Genomic DNA, 19885 nt, shown 5'->3' on the forward strand with positions numbered 1-19885 from the left:
TGTTGTGCCAGAGGTGGTTTTTCAGCTGTTTGCTCTGTGCATATTGAAGTTCTTGTTTGATGCACATTCTCCTTCCCTGCAGAGAGAGTTAGCTCAAAACTAGGTCTTGTTCTCACGGGAGTCTACCTCCTCTGTTTACAGGCAATGACTCTGACACGCTGCAGAGATGAAGCAAACTGTGATGGAACCTGTTGACAGCTCATAAGCACAAGATCAATCTGTAAATTGCATCATTTTACACCCGTAACAGTCAAAGACGTTGTTACCTGGGTCGAAAAGGAAAATAAATCAATGTGGGATAAACTGTTGGGGGAAAAAATACTGTTTGTATTTGATGCATCAGACAAAACACTGGAAGCTGTCACCTTCTGCCACAATTGAACTTATGTCAAAAATACCGAACAGGAATCACAACCATCCCTCATGTAGGGTCACATCATGGACTGTAGGTGCAGAAATCTAAGTTGTGCCTCCAGAAACATGCGCACACATCTTGTAGCTCCCATAGTTTCAGAGGGTGTGTGGCAGCAACAGACTGTTACTGCTGCAGCATGTCTGCAAAAACATGTCCGTTCCCATGGAGAATGAGACTAAAATTAAATTAGTTCCAATGTGGAAGATGTAATTTTCTGATGTCTGCGGGGGAACAGCTGCAGTAAGAGTTATGATTTACCAATCATTTCTACATTGGACTGAATGTTTACTGAATTTGGTGAACGTAGAAAACATGAAACAAACTGATGAGACCAGATGACAGACATTATTAAACGGTTCCCGGCCACAAAGGTCGACACGTTTAAAAAATGTTATGAAATTTAAGTTCATGTCAAGCAAAGTCTCTGCACCTCAGTATCAGTGAGAATCTTGATGTAATGCATCTTTGTGTAGAAAGTATTAATATGTGGCTCAACCACCAGAGGGCGCTCACTGATTGCGTTCTTGCCCGTCACTGTTGCTTCTCTTGATGAGAGTCTGACATCAGCACTGACCATCATGACCAATCACACATTTACTCTCCTTTTCTTCATGTTGCCACCATTTCTGCCATTGGCTCTTATTTATGCTAGTTAACCCTATTCATATATTCATATATTCTATTTCCTCTGCTCATTTTCCATTGGTGTATTCTTAGTTTCTCCTTTTTAAAGCACTTTGTGATGTTGTTAAGAAAAGTGCTGTAAAGGCTAAATAAAGTTTATTCTTATTATTTCCTTCACCTGATCAGAAAATCTAAACATGCAGAACATATGTGGCAGCTTCTAACTCGCATGTGCTGTTTTTAACAAAATAAACCAAATGGTGATAAAACATTTGATTTAAAAATCTTTATTACTCTTTAGACACATATATATTGTACATACATACAGAAGATAACAGCTGTAGTGAAGTGGAAACATTGTACAGTATTTACAGAACCTGTCAACCTCTCAGGAACTAAGGGTGGCGGCTTCATTTTCAGATTGACCATCAATAGTTATAGAAACCCAGAGATGATACAGGCATGATTAGTCATATCTGCATCCACAGCATCTTTTTCATAAAGGTACTATGGGTGTGTCTGGCAGATCAGTCCGAGCTTCACGAAGTCTTCTCTTGTAAAATGGCCCTCACCAGAACTGGGTCAGCTCTGCCTTGGGTCTCTCTCTGTACAAGGCCCATCAGTTTGTTCAGAACTTTCTTGTTTCCACTTCTGATGGCTTGGACCTACACGGGCGGGGCACAGCAACCAAACATTAAAAAATAAGAAAATGGCATTGCAAGTGGGAATTGGCACGTGTGAGGCCCTCACCTCTTCGGGATGCGAGTCCACCACCTTCTGGCAGATGCTGTGCAGCTGTGCAGTGTCACTAACAAGCCCCAGCTCCTGCTCCTGGATGATCTGCAAGGCCGTCGTGCCTGGTGACCTCCACATCTCCTGGAACACCTGAGAGGGAGCAGGAGGCGGTGAGACGCAGGTGACACAACCAGAATACAAACAAGCGCTCGCTGCCGTTCTGTGTACTGAGTGACAGATAGAAGGGGGATAATTGGCCTGTGCGGCTGACTGACCCGCTTGGCAACTGAAGAGGAGATGTGTCCTGTTTCCTGTAGCTCCAGCAGCTCGGCCAGGGCGGGAGCAGAGACTGGGCTGAAATCAGATGAAGGATGGATTTAATTACATTTGAATGCACTGAATAAGTGATATAAATGAAGGAGAGAGAGAGAGAGAGAGAGAAAAGAGTGGGAATGTCAGACGGAAAGGACACGGGAGTCTATCAACATTTGTGATTTGACTATAATGTGTTTGTCTTGCCAGTGTCTGGCTGTTTATTCCCCGGGCCACCAGACAAATAGAACCAAAAGAGCCTGTTAGAAAAATATTAAGTGGAGACGCAGTTTCAGTCAGTTCACTGGAGGCCAGACAGTCCATCTGCACGGAACCTCCTCCAATCAGGACTCAGACACACAGAGGGAAAGTTTCCATCTTTACAAACACAATTTAATGTGACCCGTTGTTTATGTGTCTAAGAAAAACAATAACTCCTGACAAAGGTGACTTGCACCTCGGGGGGGGAAGCAGTTTCAAAGGAAAAGCTCAATTACTTCAACTAGAAATTTTGAATTTGATCAAAATATATTCTGACTTTTGTGTTTAAGAGTAAAATAAACTTTTAAAAGAGATGTCAATCTTTAGTAAATTTCCATGAGTAACAATAAGCTATTATTCTATTCAGTCTATTATCAAACGAGCACCAGTGTTGATCACATTTTCCATTCCACAGTTCCAGCTTTTCCCATCTGGTTTCTAGTTTCCCAGTAAACATTCATTCCTGCCTGTGGCCACTTAGCTTCTCAACACCAACATGCGAGGTCGTGATTAGCTGCGAGGGTTGTGCAACATGCTGCTAAAATTAGCTAAATATTATGAAATGTTTGATAAAAACCTGGAAATTGAAGTAGTTAACTAAAAGTAAAGCTAAAAAAAATTGGAACTGAACTGAAACAGTTGAATGATGGAGCTTAATATAAACTGAATTACTTTTGTTTGAAAAATCTTTGACATTTCTAACGTGGCATTAATGTCGGCCTGGTGAGATATTTCACAATTCTGCCACCATCTTGTCACCACCCTGCAGCGGGTTTCTCTCAGGAAGCTACTTTTCTGACCCTTTTCCGGAGGAGAGACTTGTCTCGGTCGGTGGAAATGTGCAGACGAGTTCTTAATGACATGTCTGGAGTCTTCTCTCGGTCCGACCACTGTGCTTCACAATTTCTTATTTCTCTTACACTTGTGAAGGGCTTGGAACCAGAGGGGAGACGAATCAGATGTGGGCATGTTTGACAGAGCAGAAACTAAAAAATGATATTGTTGTTATGATGATACGAGCAAAGAAGCAGCTGGTGTTCTTAAAGGTTCAGTGTGTAAGATTAAGGTGAAAGGGATCTATAAGCAGAAATTTAAATAATCCTAGTATTGTTTTCACTAGTGTGTTTTACCTAAATTGTAGGAATTGTTGTTTTCTTAACTCTAGAATGAGCCCTTTATATTTAAATACTTTATATTTACATCGGGAGCAGGTCCTCTCTACGGAGGCCGCCATGTTTTTTACAGTCGTCCAAACTGGACAAACTAAACACCTTTTGAGTTTCTATGACAACTGAAGGTTTCCACAGGTTCTCTTTCATGTTTGGAAGGGGAGGGCGAGGTGAGGGGTATTCAGCTGCAACACGCACCTTCACCACTAGATGTCACTAACTCCTACACACTGAACTTTCAACAGCTAACTCTTGAAGACCTTTAACTTGGTTCCGAAACTGCCAGTTACTGTCTCCTGACTCCGAGCACTTAAATTATATTTCTCTAAGCACTTAAGTGACTCTGTTTTCATCTCTTTTAACAGTCCTGCCGGCCACTCTCTGGTTTTCTCCGACTCTCCCCCTTTCACTGAAAACAAATGCAGCTACATTGCAAATGTTCCGCATGTGTCTGGGAATGGTTGATAAAGTGAAGCCCACGGCGTCTGCGCTGGTGTCAACCGATTGCTTGTTTCAATTCCATTTTCTCTGTAATGACTCAGAGCCTTTTATGACTTTTATTCTAAGAAATCATTACGGATCCATATTGCCAATCTCGGTTGGACTCAACAAGCTGCGGTGAAGTTTCTAAAGCCACGATGGCAATTTCTCTTTGTTTCAAAAATACCGAAAAGACTCAATTTCAAGTGTTTTGGAACATTTACGAAATCCAACATGTTGCAGCTAACAGGCCTTCAGCAGGGAGAGATCCAAACAACAACTTCATCCAAAAAAGTAATGATTTCACTGATGTTATTGAATTTGGCCACACAGGCGTTCCTCCAATGAGCTGTCAGGCCTGTCTTTGAGGTTTTGTCTTTGACCGACATGAAGAATTAGGGAATATCAGAGGATTTATGAAGTCGTACCGTACGAGTTACTGCTGTTTGGAATCAAACGGCCTGTCGATAGTTGTGAACGCTAAGAATCGAATAATCTTTGGCGTCACTCAAATCGGAGTACAGTGTAGAATTGTTAATGGAGGAGAGAGAGGTTGATTTTGCGTCATTTTGCCTGGAGCCTGAATATAAACACTTCTTTCTGAACACAGCACAGGGAGGCTTAAATTCTTTTTTTGTGGCTAAATGCTCATTAATCCAGAGAAAACTGTCTCGGGGAATAGAAGGGAAGCAGTTTAATAAGTTAGATTTCAGCAGCATCTCCTTTTGAGCCAAGAGCAGCGGAGGGTTTGTGGATGTTAATGTGTGTCGAGGGTGGGAATCGGGAATCAAACCTGAAATTACAGCGAATTAATCAAATGAATTGTTGTTATGACTCATGTTGATCTGCGGCTTCTACTTTCATTGAATAGGCAATAATGATTTTTTTCTTTTGCTCTGTAAACTGAACATCAGACAGGGGGCGGCTGTGGCTCACGAGGTAGACCACTAACCAGAGGGTCGATGGTTCGATCCCCAGAACATCCACTCTGCATTCCAAAGTGTCCTTGGGCAAGATACCGAACTCAAATTAAACCCTGACGTGTGGTGCGTGATAGAAACAGCACCGTGGACAGAAGCACCGGTTGAATGGGGGTGAATGGGTGAAATATGATTCCAGCTATGATGATGATATTTTACACCATGACACAGATCTCCATCATATGAAGTAGGTAGAAAACTGAAGGAACTATTACAGCTTCTAATCAGCGGCTCCATTCATGCCTCGTGATTCGCTAACATCTGTGTGAGCTTCAGCTGACTGGTCCTGATATGTCTCACACTTGTGATACAGTGACACTGGCTTTGCTTCCCATTATTTCCATATGGAAGGGGAGGACTCAAATGTGCTTCTGTCTTGCATTACATTTAATTGAATTGAATTTGTGGACCTCTGATGTTCCTCTAGCTGCTGTAGTTCATGTTGACAACCTCACCCGCACTGTTTCTGGATCTGCTCCCTGCTTTGACCACCAGGGTCAATTTTATCAGGCAAACTTTGGTCTGACTGAAGATTCGCTCTGCTGATACACGCATGGAAGTGAAGTTTCATGCCAGAGCTGCTCCCCCCCCCACCACCACCACCACCTCCTCCTTGTGTGCTTTTCGGTGTTATGAATTTAACTGATGTAGCCCTACTTGCTGCTGGGATTCTTTGGAGAACTCCGTCGCAGAGCAAGAGCTTTTTCACGCCAAATCTAACTGTATAACCATCCGCTATAAACAGCCCATTGAAGTGTCTCTGACTAAAGTTCAGTGGTGAGTTACAGGACGTGGAGCTGAAGTGCTGATAGCAGACGTGTTAAATCACTTTTAGGATCGGAGTTTCTCACTTGAGTTAAAACCCTTGAGGCGGCCGCTTGTGACAACTTAAAATGAAGAGAGGCCTGACACACACCAGCTGCATCTGGAGAGTGAATGGGTTTTTTCTTTAAAGGTAATCTTTAAGGCTTCATTACAGACTGTGAAGAAGCGGCGGGGGAAAATGGGAGAAAGATGCAAAAACAGGCCCCAAGACGGAGCTGAACCACCGATGATGCTGCGGTTCACGGTCAGTGTCTTAACCCTTCAGCTACAGGGGGCGCCTGTGAAAAAGGTTTAACCCTGACATCTAAGACCTGAGCATTGGAGGCAGAATGCGGATAAGCAAACATTTTATTCACCCCTTCTCTCACCCAGATTGGAAGTGAACGGCAGGCGAAGACAAACCACTGCTAAATATGACTCCAATACTGTATTCATGAGCTATGTTGGAAGATAAATCTAATCTGCAAGACAGACAAATGAACATTATATAAATCACATGGATGGATTTGTCTCACCTCTGGCTCACGCTCATGTCTTGTTGCTTGAGGTGACCCAGCAGCTCGTTCGTCACCCAGCCAATCACCTTCCTCGGCTCCTTCTTGGTCGCCTTCAACACGGCCTCAAAGTACTCCACCAGCCCGTCCTCGTTCTGCAACAAGACGCCACCAACAGCCACATGCACAGTATCTCATCACTATCAAATAAGCCCAGCAGGGACCGGTATTCAGCTGCCTCCAGGATCCAAGCAGAACCGCGTCCAAACTGAGTTGATGAGAGTGCAATTAAAACAAGTGCGCGGGAAACAGATTTACTGCCTCCGCCCGCAAATAAACTCACCACCAGAGTGAAGCTGTGCTCGGGCAGGATGCCGTATGTTTGGACCAGTCTGTCTCTTTTGACGCTGGGTAGCTCTGGAAGCCCTTCCCTTATCTTCTGCACCACCACCATCTGGCCTGCATCAATGCCAGAGGGCAGCGACGCGTTATCCTCATACACGATCAGAGGGGGCAGGTTGGGCTCTGGCATGAACCTGGAGGGGGGGAGAACGCTTTATGAGCAGCACAGATAAACTTATTATTTTTATTCTGTTGACTCCAAACTAGTCACATTTCTCTGCTCCTGTAGTAATTTGACTTTAAAACTGTCCATCTATCATCCCCCCTCCAAAAAACGAAACACACACACACAGATGCACAAATGAGTGATATCTGGCGCCCTCATCGCCCAGAAAGACGATAAGGTAATCTCTTAAAATCATAACTAGACGTCCACAACCCACAAACTCTGACTCACCTGTAGTCCTGAAGACCCTCTTTGTCCCTCATGGGAACAGTCTCCCTGGAAGACAACATGCAAATATTATAAACTAACATTTCTAACAGTTTAAGTACTATTTAGAGCTGGAACAATTAATAAATTAGTCATTCTGCTAATTTGGCAACAAGTTGAGTTATTATATAATTTTTGAAAATACTTAAAAGTCCCTCATGCATTTGTGAAGATTTGTGTTGTCTTTCATGTGTTAACTTTCACAATGGGTAACTGATCATTTATAAAGTGACTGAGAAGATAGAAGATCAATTGACAATTAAAGTGCTCGCCTTCTAAAAAATGTCTGGTACAACTATTCCAAACTAAAAGAAAAACAACAACATCAAAGCCCAATGAAAAAATGTCGGGGATGAGTGTAGATGATGCTGCTCAGTCAGCCCAGCTGTTTGCGAACCGGTTTAGTCAGATCTGTCGCCAGCTTCACAGGAACGAGAAGAAAGAGCCAATCATAGGCCATCACACGCTGTTTAACATGCTTCACCATGGACCTCGGACTTTCAAGGAGGCCTCATGGGAACGAGGCAGAGCACCAGAAGATGATCAATGCCTCGGCTGTGTGGGAGCTGCATCGTTCTGAGAGCTCAGGAGCCTGTGACGAGCACAGCCCCACAGATAACACAACACGATGGCAGCGGCATCCAAATGGCTCCATTCATCATCATTACCATCGATGGTTCGTCCTTTGCAAAGCTTCAAGACTAATTGTCACAAGTGGTGCCAGGAACACGGGGAAATGCAGATCTTTGATTTATGAAACCAGGGGAAAGAAAAGGCTTATGAGATGGTGAACGAATCCGGGGTCAAAACTGTAAACAAGTCTGATAGGCGGTGGCAAAATATAGAAAAACATAGAGGGAAAAGCACAAGGAACCAGCGCGAAGGAGGACGAGTGAGTGAAAATAACATTCTGGCAACTCAAGAGGTGAAATGTGAAGCTCTTGAAGTAACAAGCAAGGAGGAGATGTAAGTGCAGTAATTTCAAAACAAAACAGGAAAACGAGAAAGAGAGTCAAGGGGCCAGATGATGAAACTAATGAATGAGGCAGAGATCCCAGTCACAGCCCGGCTCCCTCATCCACTTACCCCGATTTGGAATCATATGCCCGGGTCTCACTCTGCACCCTCCCTCCTCTCTGCAGGACATCGATCTGCCTCCGAATCTCGTAGTCTGGTGACATAAGAGGCGACATTAACATAAACACACACTCTCCCATAGCAGTGTGGCACGAACACGATTATGTGACAAATGCCAAACATCTGCTGTAACACACTGGCAATCCTCAGGTCTCTGACTGCTGCCACATTATAACTGTGATGAATGATGTTTTTCCTCCATCACTGTTTAAACACCAGTTCAGCAGCAGCAGATTAAACGTGATAGCGTTTTATTGATAGGTAACTCAGGCACAGCACCACAGCGTGTCAATGTGTGCTTACACTCCTGAAAGTAAAATGCTGAAATCTGTCTGGAGGAGGCTCTTTGTCAGCGCTTTAACTGAAGCTCAATCAACGGCCAGTTAAGTTTGAGTTGTCACTAAATCTATTCTTTATTTTTTTTTTTTAAGTGAACAGCTGAGGGAAGAAAATTCACCATCGCATGCTGCCATCACGCAGCTAATTCTTTGTGAATGGCTGTCAGTGCTAAACTTATGCTTCTCAGGTCACTGTCAACATTAACTAATCTTCCTGTCTTCAGTCGTCTTCGTAAATCCAACTGGAATGGTTTCATTTCAACAAAAATCGAATTCCTTTTTTCAGTATGGACGTGATGAAAATATGTGTCTCAAGTGTTGAAACAAGTATTTAGATCCTTACAGTACATAAAAGTATTATTTGTATTCATATTGCAGAAGCGTGGCCCATTCTTCTTTATTACATTATCACTACTGATACAATTACGAACAAATGGCATTTAACATTGGTAGTGAGTCACGACAGAGCTTATTTTAACTATTTTATAGTGGTTTAAAGGTGCTACATGTATTTTTGATATCGCCGCATAGCTAACGTTAACGTTAACAAAAAAGAATTGCAAGTTCAGCATCCAATGCCATTCCTTTACTCACCAGAAGGTGTCACCAGCAGTGAAAACAAATAGCTATGTTTACTCAGTCCAATACAAGAGGATGAAGGAGTATAGTGCCAAAACTTTTAGATTTAGGTGTTGAACTTGCAACTTTATTATAGACTGGTAAGTAAAGAGCTACTAATGCTAACTTTACTTACGTAGCAACAGCAAAAACATTATAATCACTAATAATGTCATATATTTTATTAACTCAAAATCTGTGGTTCAAGTCAAATCTTAATCTGCAAAATAACAAATAATAAATGCAGTGGTGTAAAAAGAACAAAATTGTAATTCCCTGAATTGTAGTGGATGTTATCTGCCCAACTGGTAGGCCAGGACCAGAAGCCAAGCCGCCGTAGTTGCAAAGTTATTGGTCCCAGTCATAACAATGGTGAATTGTTGTTTTTACACTGCAGTCAATTACCAAACCCTAGGTAATAACCCCAGAGATCAAATGTGTTAATTGAGCTTTGGTTGGCAGATTTAGTTAATTTGGGATTCAACCTGAGCTATTTCCCACCAATCTACTCATCTAACTCTTGGTGAGAAAGCAAAAAAAGCACATTGCAGGAAATGTCACTTAAATAACATTCCTCCACTGGTTGTTTTTTACCTTTTACTGCTAGTTTTGATTTGAAGTACTTTTCTTTTTCAGGGTGACAACACATGCAAATGTCAACTCACCAAAAGGTCCGTACTTTCAGAACAGGTGTGTGAGCAATAATACAACAACTGTAAGATCTCCTCAGATGGAACAGCATTCAAAGCAACCTCACTAAAGGTCTGTCACACTCTCAGACCATCCTCCTAACCTATTTACAGGACTTACCAATGGCCCTGGCCAGGAACCGGATGCTGTTGATGTTCTTCACCTCGGTTCTGACGCCCAGGGGCTCGCCCGGCGTGTGGACGGACACGTTGGCATCTACTCTCATCTGGCCCTCTGCGGAGGAAGAGGAGGGGGAGAGATGCACACTGTGAGGGAAGTGGGTTTGGGTTTATAGGTACAGAATGGCAGCTCAGACACAGAGAGGCGGGCAGAGACACAGAGACAGAAAGAGATTTCCATACCAGACATGTTGCCTTGACAGGTGCCAAGGGCCTGCAGGATGAGCTGGAGCTCCCTGACAGCTGCAGCAGCCTCCTCTCCGCAGCTCATTTCTGGCTCCATCACCAGCTCCATTAGACCTACACCTGACGGATGTGAAGACAAGTTATTGCTTTGTTAAGTGATTTATAGCTATAGTATATATCATGGGTTTTCTAGGCATTGGGAAGATGTTATAAAATATGTCTTATCATCAATAAAGTTTATGAAAAGATCAAAAACCAGCTATGTGTTTGTCCATTTCTCGAAAATTCAAAGACTGAAGCCACTGTTGCTCTCAGCCCCGAGCTCAATCAATCCTACTCAAGATCAAAAACTTTTTTAAAAGCCACGTCACATAGATTAATCCTTTGAAGGATGCCCATTTTAGGTTCAGAATTTTAATTTGGTGTTCTTACTTTAAGTTTAGGTTTAAATGCTGTAATGTTCAGAAAACCCATTCCTCACTGTCCATTGCTGCAGCTCCTCTTTTCAGCCTCTGTCTAAAACACTTGGGTTTAGCTCCTGTCTCTTTAAAGCCCCCGTCCCGATTAAAGCCCAGTTTTTTTACCAACAAAAATGATATCACGTACTAGAGGAAAGAGGAAAACTGCAAAAAGCCTCATTTGTCTCCTTTAAGGTTAAATAATGTCCTAAAAGATCTGTGCAATGTACTTTTTAAGAAAATATTTCCAAACAGTAATAAATTGTTATAGCCATCTTCTTGGTAAGGAAACAACATGTGATCCAGTGCAATGGTGAGGCTCATGTATATGTTTGGTTTGTGGGAACAACTCCACAGACAATGACTCCACAGACAATGACTCCACAGACAATGACTCCACAGACATTACACAGTAGATGGATGGAGTTTATTGTTGGTTTTAGTCTCCTCGTGAGATTTGCCCACAATGTAGCTGACCAGAGTAAAAAAACAGAATATCAGCAGCCACAACCTTTAATCTTCGGACACAGAGTGACTGACGTTACCTGCTCTGTTGAGGTCTATGAGTGTCTGGCTGTGGACGTCATCGTGCAGACTCTTGCCGCTGTCCTGCTCCAGCTGAATCTGCTTTATAGTCGCTGTTTTTCTGATCACTTGGCTCCTCTTCCTTCCCCCATGGAGGCTGTAAGTCAGGATGCCGTCTACTGCGATGGGCCGCCGCTGCTGAGTGATCTGGTATCCAGCCTGACACGAGAGTACACATCATTATAAAACACCAGGCGCTGAGGCTGTGGGGTAAATAGAGCGTAAAAAAAAAAGGCAAAAACATTTTTTATGCTCTCCTTATCTTTCAAGAAACGTAACCTCTCATCAGGCCCCGACGGTGCAGCAGCCAACCGTATACCATCTGATTAAATGACAGAGGAACATCTGACTGTGTTGGTGTAATGAAAACGGAGTCAATGAGAACAGTGACAGCAGCGTCTACTGCCTTTTAATCCCTGTGAAATTAGGAATGAAAACGATCCCCTCACTTTCACCATCTTTGAAGATTTTATGTAACGTGATGATGTACAAGTAACAGCAGGTAGAAATACTTACCAGTACGCAGTCAGGAATACTTCTACAATATCACCCTTTAATAATATTTAATTTACAGATATCCAATTTGTTCGCTTTTAGTAATTCATTGTGCAAAATTATCTAAAATCTACTTTTGACCAATGACCAGATTTGCATGTTTTTCTCTGTTAATTATATAAATTCTGAAGTAATAACATGTTATCAGGGTAATGAGCTGAGCATACTGGGACGTTTCCTGGCTAATGGGTTGGTTTAGCTTCTGTTAGATATCACTGGTTGTTTTAGCCTTTGTCAATTCATAGACAAGTAGTGATAATTACATTTTAAGTCAATAAATAAATCACAATGTCAGTATTACAGTTTGTTATCCAACTTGAATTCAGTACTTTAAATAGATGAATAGACTTTTTCAAACAAAATGTAATTTTTGATGAGATATTTGACTTATTTTTTACAGTCTGTCAATGTTTATGAGGTGTCCTTGTTGTTTTTGTTTGTCTGTAAGAAGGATTACACAGGAATTAGTGGCAGGATGCAGTGTGGGTCAGGGCAGAACCCATTCAACTTAGTTTTTTGGGGGATCTGGGGCAGATCCAGGAGTTTTTTTCACATTCCAGGGAATGATTCATAGATCTTAATGAAAAAATCGGGCACATTAAGGGCACTGATATCTATGAGTGTGTGCAACTTAATGCCGCGTGATTGGATTTAAGGGGTCTGCTGGGGCTTGGCAGAGGTATTGTGTGTTCTACTGAGAGCCATTCTAGTTTGTTATGCATATATATTGTTGCTGTTCAATGATGTGTACTGTTTGCTAAGTGTTACTCTGTTATTTGTTTCCATGGGGTATAATTTGTGAAGGTAAGAGTACAGTGTGGTGGAGCTGAATTTCCCCAGTGGGACTATAAAACTAACTAATACATCAAATTACAGAAAGAAATGTGATATCTCCTGAGATTGTTTTTAGTTAAATCCACGTATTGCAGAGGAATAACTCTGATGACGAGTCTGCAGTCGGTGTCATGGGTCCACGTAAAGGTGAGGCAGGCAGGCAGCATCAATTAAACACCGCGATGGCTGATTGGCTGGACCTTGGTTATAATGCAGCAGGAGTGCTGCTGCTCCACTCAAGGTTTCTATTCACAAAAGCACAAGAATGAATATTTTATCCGCTTCTCTATTCCTAAAAGAATCTGCCGCCCCAAGTACTAATTTCCCACGTTACTATGGCAACCACATCGCAGGAACTAAACATTAATCATACTTATGCTAAAGAGAGCAAGGACATGGGAGAAGAGATTTGGGGAGGGGTGGAGTACTGGCTGGCTTTCTGTAAAATGTGCCTGATCGACACAATCAGTCACGTCGCCTCCTTTTACAACAACACTTTAAAAACACAACATGCATTTGGGGATTTTTCTCTTTTAATTCCTGTTCCTCTAGATGAATCCAATCTTTAAATATGTTGGATTTTGAGACAAAATGCTGCAGTTCATCCGAAATCACCTGTTTCTTACTTCATCTTTTCACAGGTTTTGACTCTGCAGGTAAAAACGTTGCCTCTGCTGTCTGCAGCACGGCAACACCATCATGCACATTAGGGCAGCATCTGTATACGTGAAGACTATTTGCATTTCCTGCATAATGAATCAGCTACTCCTGGCGACATAATGAGGGATGAGTAAAGTTTTGTTGTTAATAAAACCCTACTAGACACATTTGGGTTTTTCCAATTACTCGCCGTTCGACAGATAGAGCCCTAATGAGCTGAACACCTTTTTATATTCACAGCTACAGATGTGTGTCTGCGCTCAGACTACACATGCAGGTTCCCACACATGCTGCAAATTGCATGCCCATTTGTGTGTTGTGAGCCGCTGAGTCATTTTCGGACTCATTTAAAAAAAAAGCATCTGTCGGTCGTCTCCCTCCTTACTTTCCATCGAGGTCCCGCACACACAATCACTGCTCTCGTTAAACGCATGTCAAAGCTTCAACAGTCAGGCTGGGTCTGTTTTAGAAACTTAATATCTCGAGGAAATTGTAATTATTTGCTTTGGCTAACAGATTAGTGCGGAGCTGCTGAGGCATGTTATTAAAGGGCTGTTGAAGGCTTATGTGTATCGTCTGCCGTTTTCCATTCAAAGAAGGAGCGCTAGTTGGACGGGGGCATTGATCATTTAATGAGCAACTGTGGTGTTTTACAAAATGCAATCAGGGATTTGTAGTGGAACATATCAATAATGTAAAATGCAATTTACAAATGTATTTTTCAAGGGTGGGATGATTTCTCCCTCGGCCATGCTACTGGTTCGGTTTGATGAGTGTAGATTACATTCAAACTCTGGGTCCAATGTGAAAAACATTCCATCACCTTGCATAATTAAAGCCACTCAGACTCCAGGTTGTCGAGCTGTCAGATCGCTCTTATGAAGCAGCTGAGGAGACCAATGCAAACTAAATAAACAGTTTGATTCCTAAAAAACAACAGGTAGAGTGCAGAAAGCACACAGTGAATGTTAAACACAGATAGAGGATCCAGGCTCGACCTGATGGCAGGGGCTGCTGTGAAATCTCAAAGCAAAATAAAAACTTTAATCTGGTATTATCGTCCCTGCTGTGTGCGTCAGCTGCTCAGAATGAATCCAAAGGAGGTGATGCAAGCTTTAGTAAACACACAAGAGAGCAAGAGGAACACAACGGTAATCCCTGCGCTTCTGGAGGGGATTTAACTGGAATCTAAAGAAACATGGACTTTCTTTGGAGATAATGCATCGCTACCAAGGTGAATAACATATGTACTGCTGCCACTATGTGATAACCAGTGACTGAGCAAGACCATCTACAGAAAACTGTTGAGCATCGGGCCTAAAACAAGTCAAAGCCTAATCTCACGAGAGACTTAAGTCAGCTAAGAAATCAAATCAGAAATATCGAAGAGAGTTATCATATTATTTCAGCAGCAGAAAGAGTGTAATGAAAACTTTCAGCTTAAGCTGATACTCGGTGTATTGCTTGCTTCTTTGTGAGGGCACTCTCCTTTTAATCCACTTCTTTCGGGCAGTTTCAATGACATAATACCGCAGGAAAAGAGAATCTGTCTCCTAGGCTCTTCAGTCTATAATTACACTCCTCATTACCTTGCCCAAAGCTGTGTTAGCATAATATCTTACCAGGCCGAGACAAACGCTGAAAAATTCAGATTTTCCACCACACTTTTCTTCTGAGAATTTCCAGATTCATGAAAAGGCGTCTCTGTAGGGCGAGTCAATGTAGTTCCCATTACGTTTTGTCTTTTCCATCTAAGCCTTAAAAGGTCACTCATAATGGCTGCGAAATTACATTGGGGCTCTGAGGGCTAGTGAGCCCTTGTCACACGGGTTCTCTATTACACAGAGCAAAATGAACTTCACTATACCGTTGAGGGGGAGAGATACCTCTATCCTCACTTTACCAGACTGCTATTCAGCTTATGCTGTGAGACATTTAAATCCAAATACCTGTCATACCATTGGATTAGTAGCTATCTCCTCCAATAGCATGTTTTTGTCTCAACTACTTTTTTTTCTGATCTACCAAATAAATATATAGTAGTTGTTAATTAATACAGCTTTAAAGTGGTGTATCCTTACAATAAAATAACACCTTACTTAAAATCAAATGGTATAACAGAAAGTATCTAGACAGCTTTTATGCACTATAGTGTGTTTTTAGTTTAATCCCTCACGAAAAAAACATGTTTTCAGGTCAAAAACTGAAATCTCTCTCCCTCTCATTGACAAAAGTACTCTTTGCTGCAGCACTCCAAATACTGGCCTGTTATATCCCTTGAGATGTGTCTAGACCTGTGGTTTAGAAATGATTCCATTACGGGTAATTCAAAATCTCTACTTATAAACATCATTCAAAAAGTCCATAATCAAAGTAGCAGCTTTACACCGTTTTGAGTAATGGATCAGTCCCTGAACTGCTGAGTTAGAAATCACTACCTGGAGTTTTTAGGACTCTCATAATGATTCACATTATTTATATATATATATATATACACAAAAGAAAGCTATCCCCAAATAATCAGCAAAGGCAGGGAGTGCAATGACCTGTGTACAATGTAAAAATAGAAGTGCACTGTAGGAAATGAGCTGGTAAGTGAAAGAACACTGGTCATTTTCTTTAACAGCTCTTAGTACCCTTTGACTGTGTGTGTGGCAAATAGCGTTTTTGCTGCATCAGCAGGACTTGCTCACTATTTCAATTAAAGCTCAGGGGCAGGAGGAGTTCACTGGGAGTGTTGTGATGGAGACGCTGGAGGCGGATGAGGACAACTTGTGTCAAAGTGAAACAATAAGGCAGAGTGATGTTTGGGATCAGAGCGGCTCTACACCGCCTGTTTGTCTGATAGGATACAGCCAAACCCTGGAGGTCACAGAGAAAGTAAGAAATGAGGACAGGGAGAGGGAAACTCACAGGGAGGTCGGCGTAGAAGTAATGTTTCCTGTCAAAAAGTGACTTCCTGTTGATAGTGCAGTTGAGAGCCAGTCCTGTCATCACTGCTGCTTCAACACATCGTCTGTTCAGAACCTGGGGGACACACAGGGACATTACCTGGTGATCTGACAAGAAGGGGATCAAACAATAGGTTATCTTTGTCTGAAAATCACCTACGGGTAATGTGCCAGGCAAGGATCCATCGAAGAATGACACCAGGGAGTTGGGAGGGGCTGAGAAGCGAACGTGCGAGCCAGAAAACAGCTTGGTGTTAGAGTTAATCTGGGCGTGGATCTCCAAGCCGACCACCCCGACCAGCTGCTGGGGATCACTGAGGCGGAGAGGAAATAAAAGAAACCTTTACTACAAATCAGACAGAGAATGAGTTGTGTACCTGGCAAAAGGGAAATATATTTGCTTCTGGATAATGGGTTTTCACTTTTTTACTGATATTTACTGCCAAACCCTCTGTGAGTTATCCTGAACAACTGGTCTCATGAAGCTGGTTATCGTCTGGCTCAGTTAACTCTGGGTTTACCTCTGGCTACGATCCTGTGGTGCAGCTAATGAGATGTGGCGCTGTCAGAACCATGAATGACCTTGATAATGATGTGGGATGAAATGGCGATACCTGCAGCTAACTTCTGTTATAATGAAAGTAGAAAGTGATGTTCCACTGAGTGAAATGTAAACTGTGTGATGACATATCAAGAATATCATAACAGGCATAGAAACACTAGAAAAATGTCCAAATATTAAAGTAAGGCTGAAGATATATTGTAAATAAGGAACAAAATAACAAGTTATGCGATGTTGTATCGCATAACTTGTTGACATCTCGTACTTACAATTACAGAAAATGATTCAACAGTGTGTGGATGATTTTCTCTGATAAAAGACAAAAGGTTTAGTCTTTATCACCAGTAATGTTTACAAATAAAATATTGATCTATAAAAAAAAAAAAATTCTCGGTCAGAATCCTGTAGAACTCCATATTCCCAGTGATCTAATTAATAGGTAGTTGCTGTTGACAGGCTCTGATCTGATTGGGTCCATCAGACCAAAATAGCTATTCATTGAGGTGCAGAACAGTACTTGCTTCTTAATTTACCTTGTTTCCCTCTTAGTTTTATATGTTTGTTATGCTACAATGTTTGTTGAAGAACCTACTGGGTAATACATGTGATTCTGAAAAGTAAACAGACAGAGAGAGAGGAGTAGACTCAAGCGTTTTCTGAAACTTCAACCTCATTATGAACAAAATAAACCTTTACTCAGTGGCCCAACTTAATCAATGTACAAGTATAACACTCATAACATTGTCATAACAATAATGATGTGTAACAATAAATAAATAACAATAACTGGAGAAAACTTAAGGTAAAATCCAAATAAACGTAATAATAGCTATTTTACACGCAGCTCATTTATCTTCATTAATTAGCCAGGGGACACAGTTTAAATCAGAGATATCAGGAACTAAATAAAGATAAATATGGGTCATTTATCTACAGTTTAATACATGTGGATAAATCACCTCAGTGACAACAACGACTCAAACAGTCTCCCAGCTGCAGCTTCCTGTACCTTTTCACCCGGGGCTGAGATTCACTGTGTCTCCGGGAGCTCGTCGTGTTTATTCGTCGGATCAAACACGAGGTCTTCGGGTATAATATCGATGATCGACTGTTGACACTCCGCAGCAGCTCACCGACTGCTGCACAGGAGGCCGCCATGTTGTCTTTCAGGCTCCTCCAAACACGAGACGGGACTTGTAGTTTTTTTAAAGGGAGAGTCAATGTTGGAGTCAACGACGCTCGGGTTCGGGTTGAAACTACAAATCCCAGGATATTGAGGATGTTCCGGTTTCCCCCCAAATAAGTGGCGTCACTTCCGGGCGGACAACTGGCGGGACTTCTCAGCGGTGTGGTAGCGGAGCAGGTTGTTGACAGGCGGAGAAACTTGTCTTAAACTTTTAAAAAGATGATGGCTACTAGCGGAAAAGACTGTGGAGTAAAAGATGGCGCCTCGGTTTGTTGCAATGGCTCAGCTGCGACGAACGGAGCCGCCCCGGAGGCATCGCCGAGCCCCAAGCCGCTGAACGGAGCCACGGTTCGGCCGGACGGCTTCACCTTCACCCCGCAGCCCACCATCGAGGACATTCGGCGGATGCAGGCGGAGTTCACGGACGAGCGGGACTGGAACCAGTTCCACCAGCCCCGCAACCTGCTGCTGGCCATGGTCGGGGAGGTGGGCGAGGTGTCCGAGCTGTTCCAGTGGCGCGGGGAGGTGGCGGAGGGTCTGCCCGGATGGAGCGAGCCGGAGCGGGAGCATCTGGCGCAGGAGCTCAGCGACGTGCTCATCTACCTGGTGGAGCTCGCCGAGAAGTGTCGCGTCGACCTGCCCCAGGCGGTGCTGCGGAAGATGGCCCTGAACCGGCTCAAGTACCCGGCCAGCAAGGTGCACGGCTCGGCCAAGAAGTACACCGAATACAAGGACTGATGTTCGGTGTGCAGAGACAATCGGAGGCGACTACTGGAGCTGCTGCTGGACCTTTCATCGTTTGGTTCAAATGGCTTTTGTTCTTGTTCGACTTGTTACACCACTGTATGAAAGCTCCTCTGTGACTTGACCTCCTCGTGCAAAAGGCACGTGCAGAATATGCAGTTTTTTTTAAAATTTAGTTTAAAGGTTCAGTGTGTAGAATTTAGTGGTGACATCTAGTGGTGAAGTTGCATGTTGCAGCTGAATACCCCCTCACCTCACCTTGCTCTTCCAAACATGGCAGCCTCCCTAGAGAGGAACATATAAAGTATTTAAATATATAAGACCCATTCTAGGGTAAATAAATCAATTTGTAAAATATTAGATGATTACAAAACTAGTGAAAACCTCAGTGGGATTATTTTATATTAAATTTCTGCCATCAAAGCCCTTTCAGCTAAATCTTACACACTGAACCTTCAACTTTGAAATCATGTTTTAGTCTGATCGTTTGAGTCAATTTGAAGCATTGCATACTTTTTAGAGAAAACGTTTTATTCACCTTGGCTCCTTGGGACTGTGACAGAGGATTATGAAGTTAGTGGACCTGAAAAAAAGTTGTAAAAAGAATGAAAATGTTATATATTTTCTTTTCTTTGTTATTGGTGATTTATTTCAGGTTCCCATCAGAGTTGGATCTTCTCATCTCCTGTCTAACTTATGCAATTTTTCTTGTTGCAGTAAAAGTTGCTTCAATCCAGTCCTGTGTATTTTCCACTCATTCATCCTCGTGTAAAACACTGAGTTAGCCTGTTATCTGGCTCTGTGCTAATTCAGTCTAAAATAAGGACTTAGAGAGAGATGTACCCACTTGCTAGATTATTATCTTTATATATAACTTCATAACGTATGCAGTCATATACAAGAGCGCGGAACAAAATGCTACCTTAATAAGGCTATAATCATTTTTGTATTTAGCTGTTTGAGGTGTCAGTTCTCTCATCATTTAGGAGGCCAAAAGGGGCTGATCAAATATCGGTTCAATTTAGAAAGACTTCTATTAAGAAGTGAACAAAAACTATTACAATGCACAAAA

General features: G+C 42.3%; 2 protein-coding genes across 2 annotated transcripts; one reads left to right on the forward strand and one right to left on the reverse strand.

Moving 5' to 3' along the window:
- Positions 1 to 1310: 1310 nt before the first annotated feature.
- On the reverse strand, positions 1311 to 18077 carry gatb (glutamyl-tRNA(Gln) amidotransferase, subunit B). The gene is made up of 13 exons (XM_035184100.2): positions 17893 to 18077; positions 16482 to 16635; positions 16284 to 16397; positions 11282 to 11480; positions 10276 to 10398; positions 10034 to 10147; positions 8217 to 8301; positions 7095 to 7139; positions 6639 to 6831; positions 6317 to 6450; positions 2050 to 2128; positions 1790 to 1924; positions 1311 to 1704 (listed from the first exon to the last, which is right to left on the reverse strand). Exons 1-13 carry the CDS (start codon positions 18039 to 18041, stop codon positions 1579 to 1581), a joined length of 1650 nt encoding a protein of 549 aa, XP_035039991.1. The 5' UTR covers positions 18042 to 18077; the 3' UTR covers positions 1311 to 1578.
- A 95-nt stretch (positions 18078 to 18172) lies between these two features.
- Positions 18173 to 19549, forward strand: dctpp1 (dCTP pyrophosphatase 1). Its single transcript, XM_035184113.2, has one exon. It carries the CDS (start codon positions 18289 to 18291, stop codon positions 18805 to 18807), a length of 519 nt encoding a protein of 172 aa, XP_035040004.1. The 5' UTR covers positions 18173 to 18288; the 3' UTR covers positions 18808 to 19549.
- Positions 19550 to 19885: the final 336 nt, after the last annotated feature.

The sequence above is a fragment of the Hippoglossus stenolepis genome, chromosome 2 (genome assembly GCF_022539355.2).
Source record: "Hippoglossus stenolepis isolate QCI-W04-F060 chromosome 2, HSTE1.2, whole genome shotgun sequence".
Lineage (NCBI taxonomy): Eukaryota > Metazoa > Chordata > Actinopteri > Pleuronectiformes > Pleuronectidae > Hippoglossus > Hippoglossus stenolepis.

Bases quoted from the DNA above. Each gene is read 5' to 3' on its own strand.
- gatb (XM_035184100.2), bottom strand. From the start codon at position 18,041: ATGGCGGCCTCCTGTGCAGCAGTCGGTGAGCTGCTGCGGAGTGTCAAC. The intron at 16,636-17,892 runs GTACAGGAAGCT...TCTCCGCCTCAG, and splicing joins TCTCAGCCCCGGGTGAAAAG to TGATCCCCAGCAGCTGGTCG. The intron at 1,705-1,789 runs GTGAGGGCCTCA...CCGCCCGTGTAG, and splicing joins TGGACTCGCATCCCGAAGAG to GTCCAAGCCATCAGAAGTGG.
- dctpp1 (XM_035184113.2), top strand. From the start codon at position 18,289: ATGATGGCTACTAGCGGAAAAGACTGTGGAGTAAAAGATGGCGCCTCG.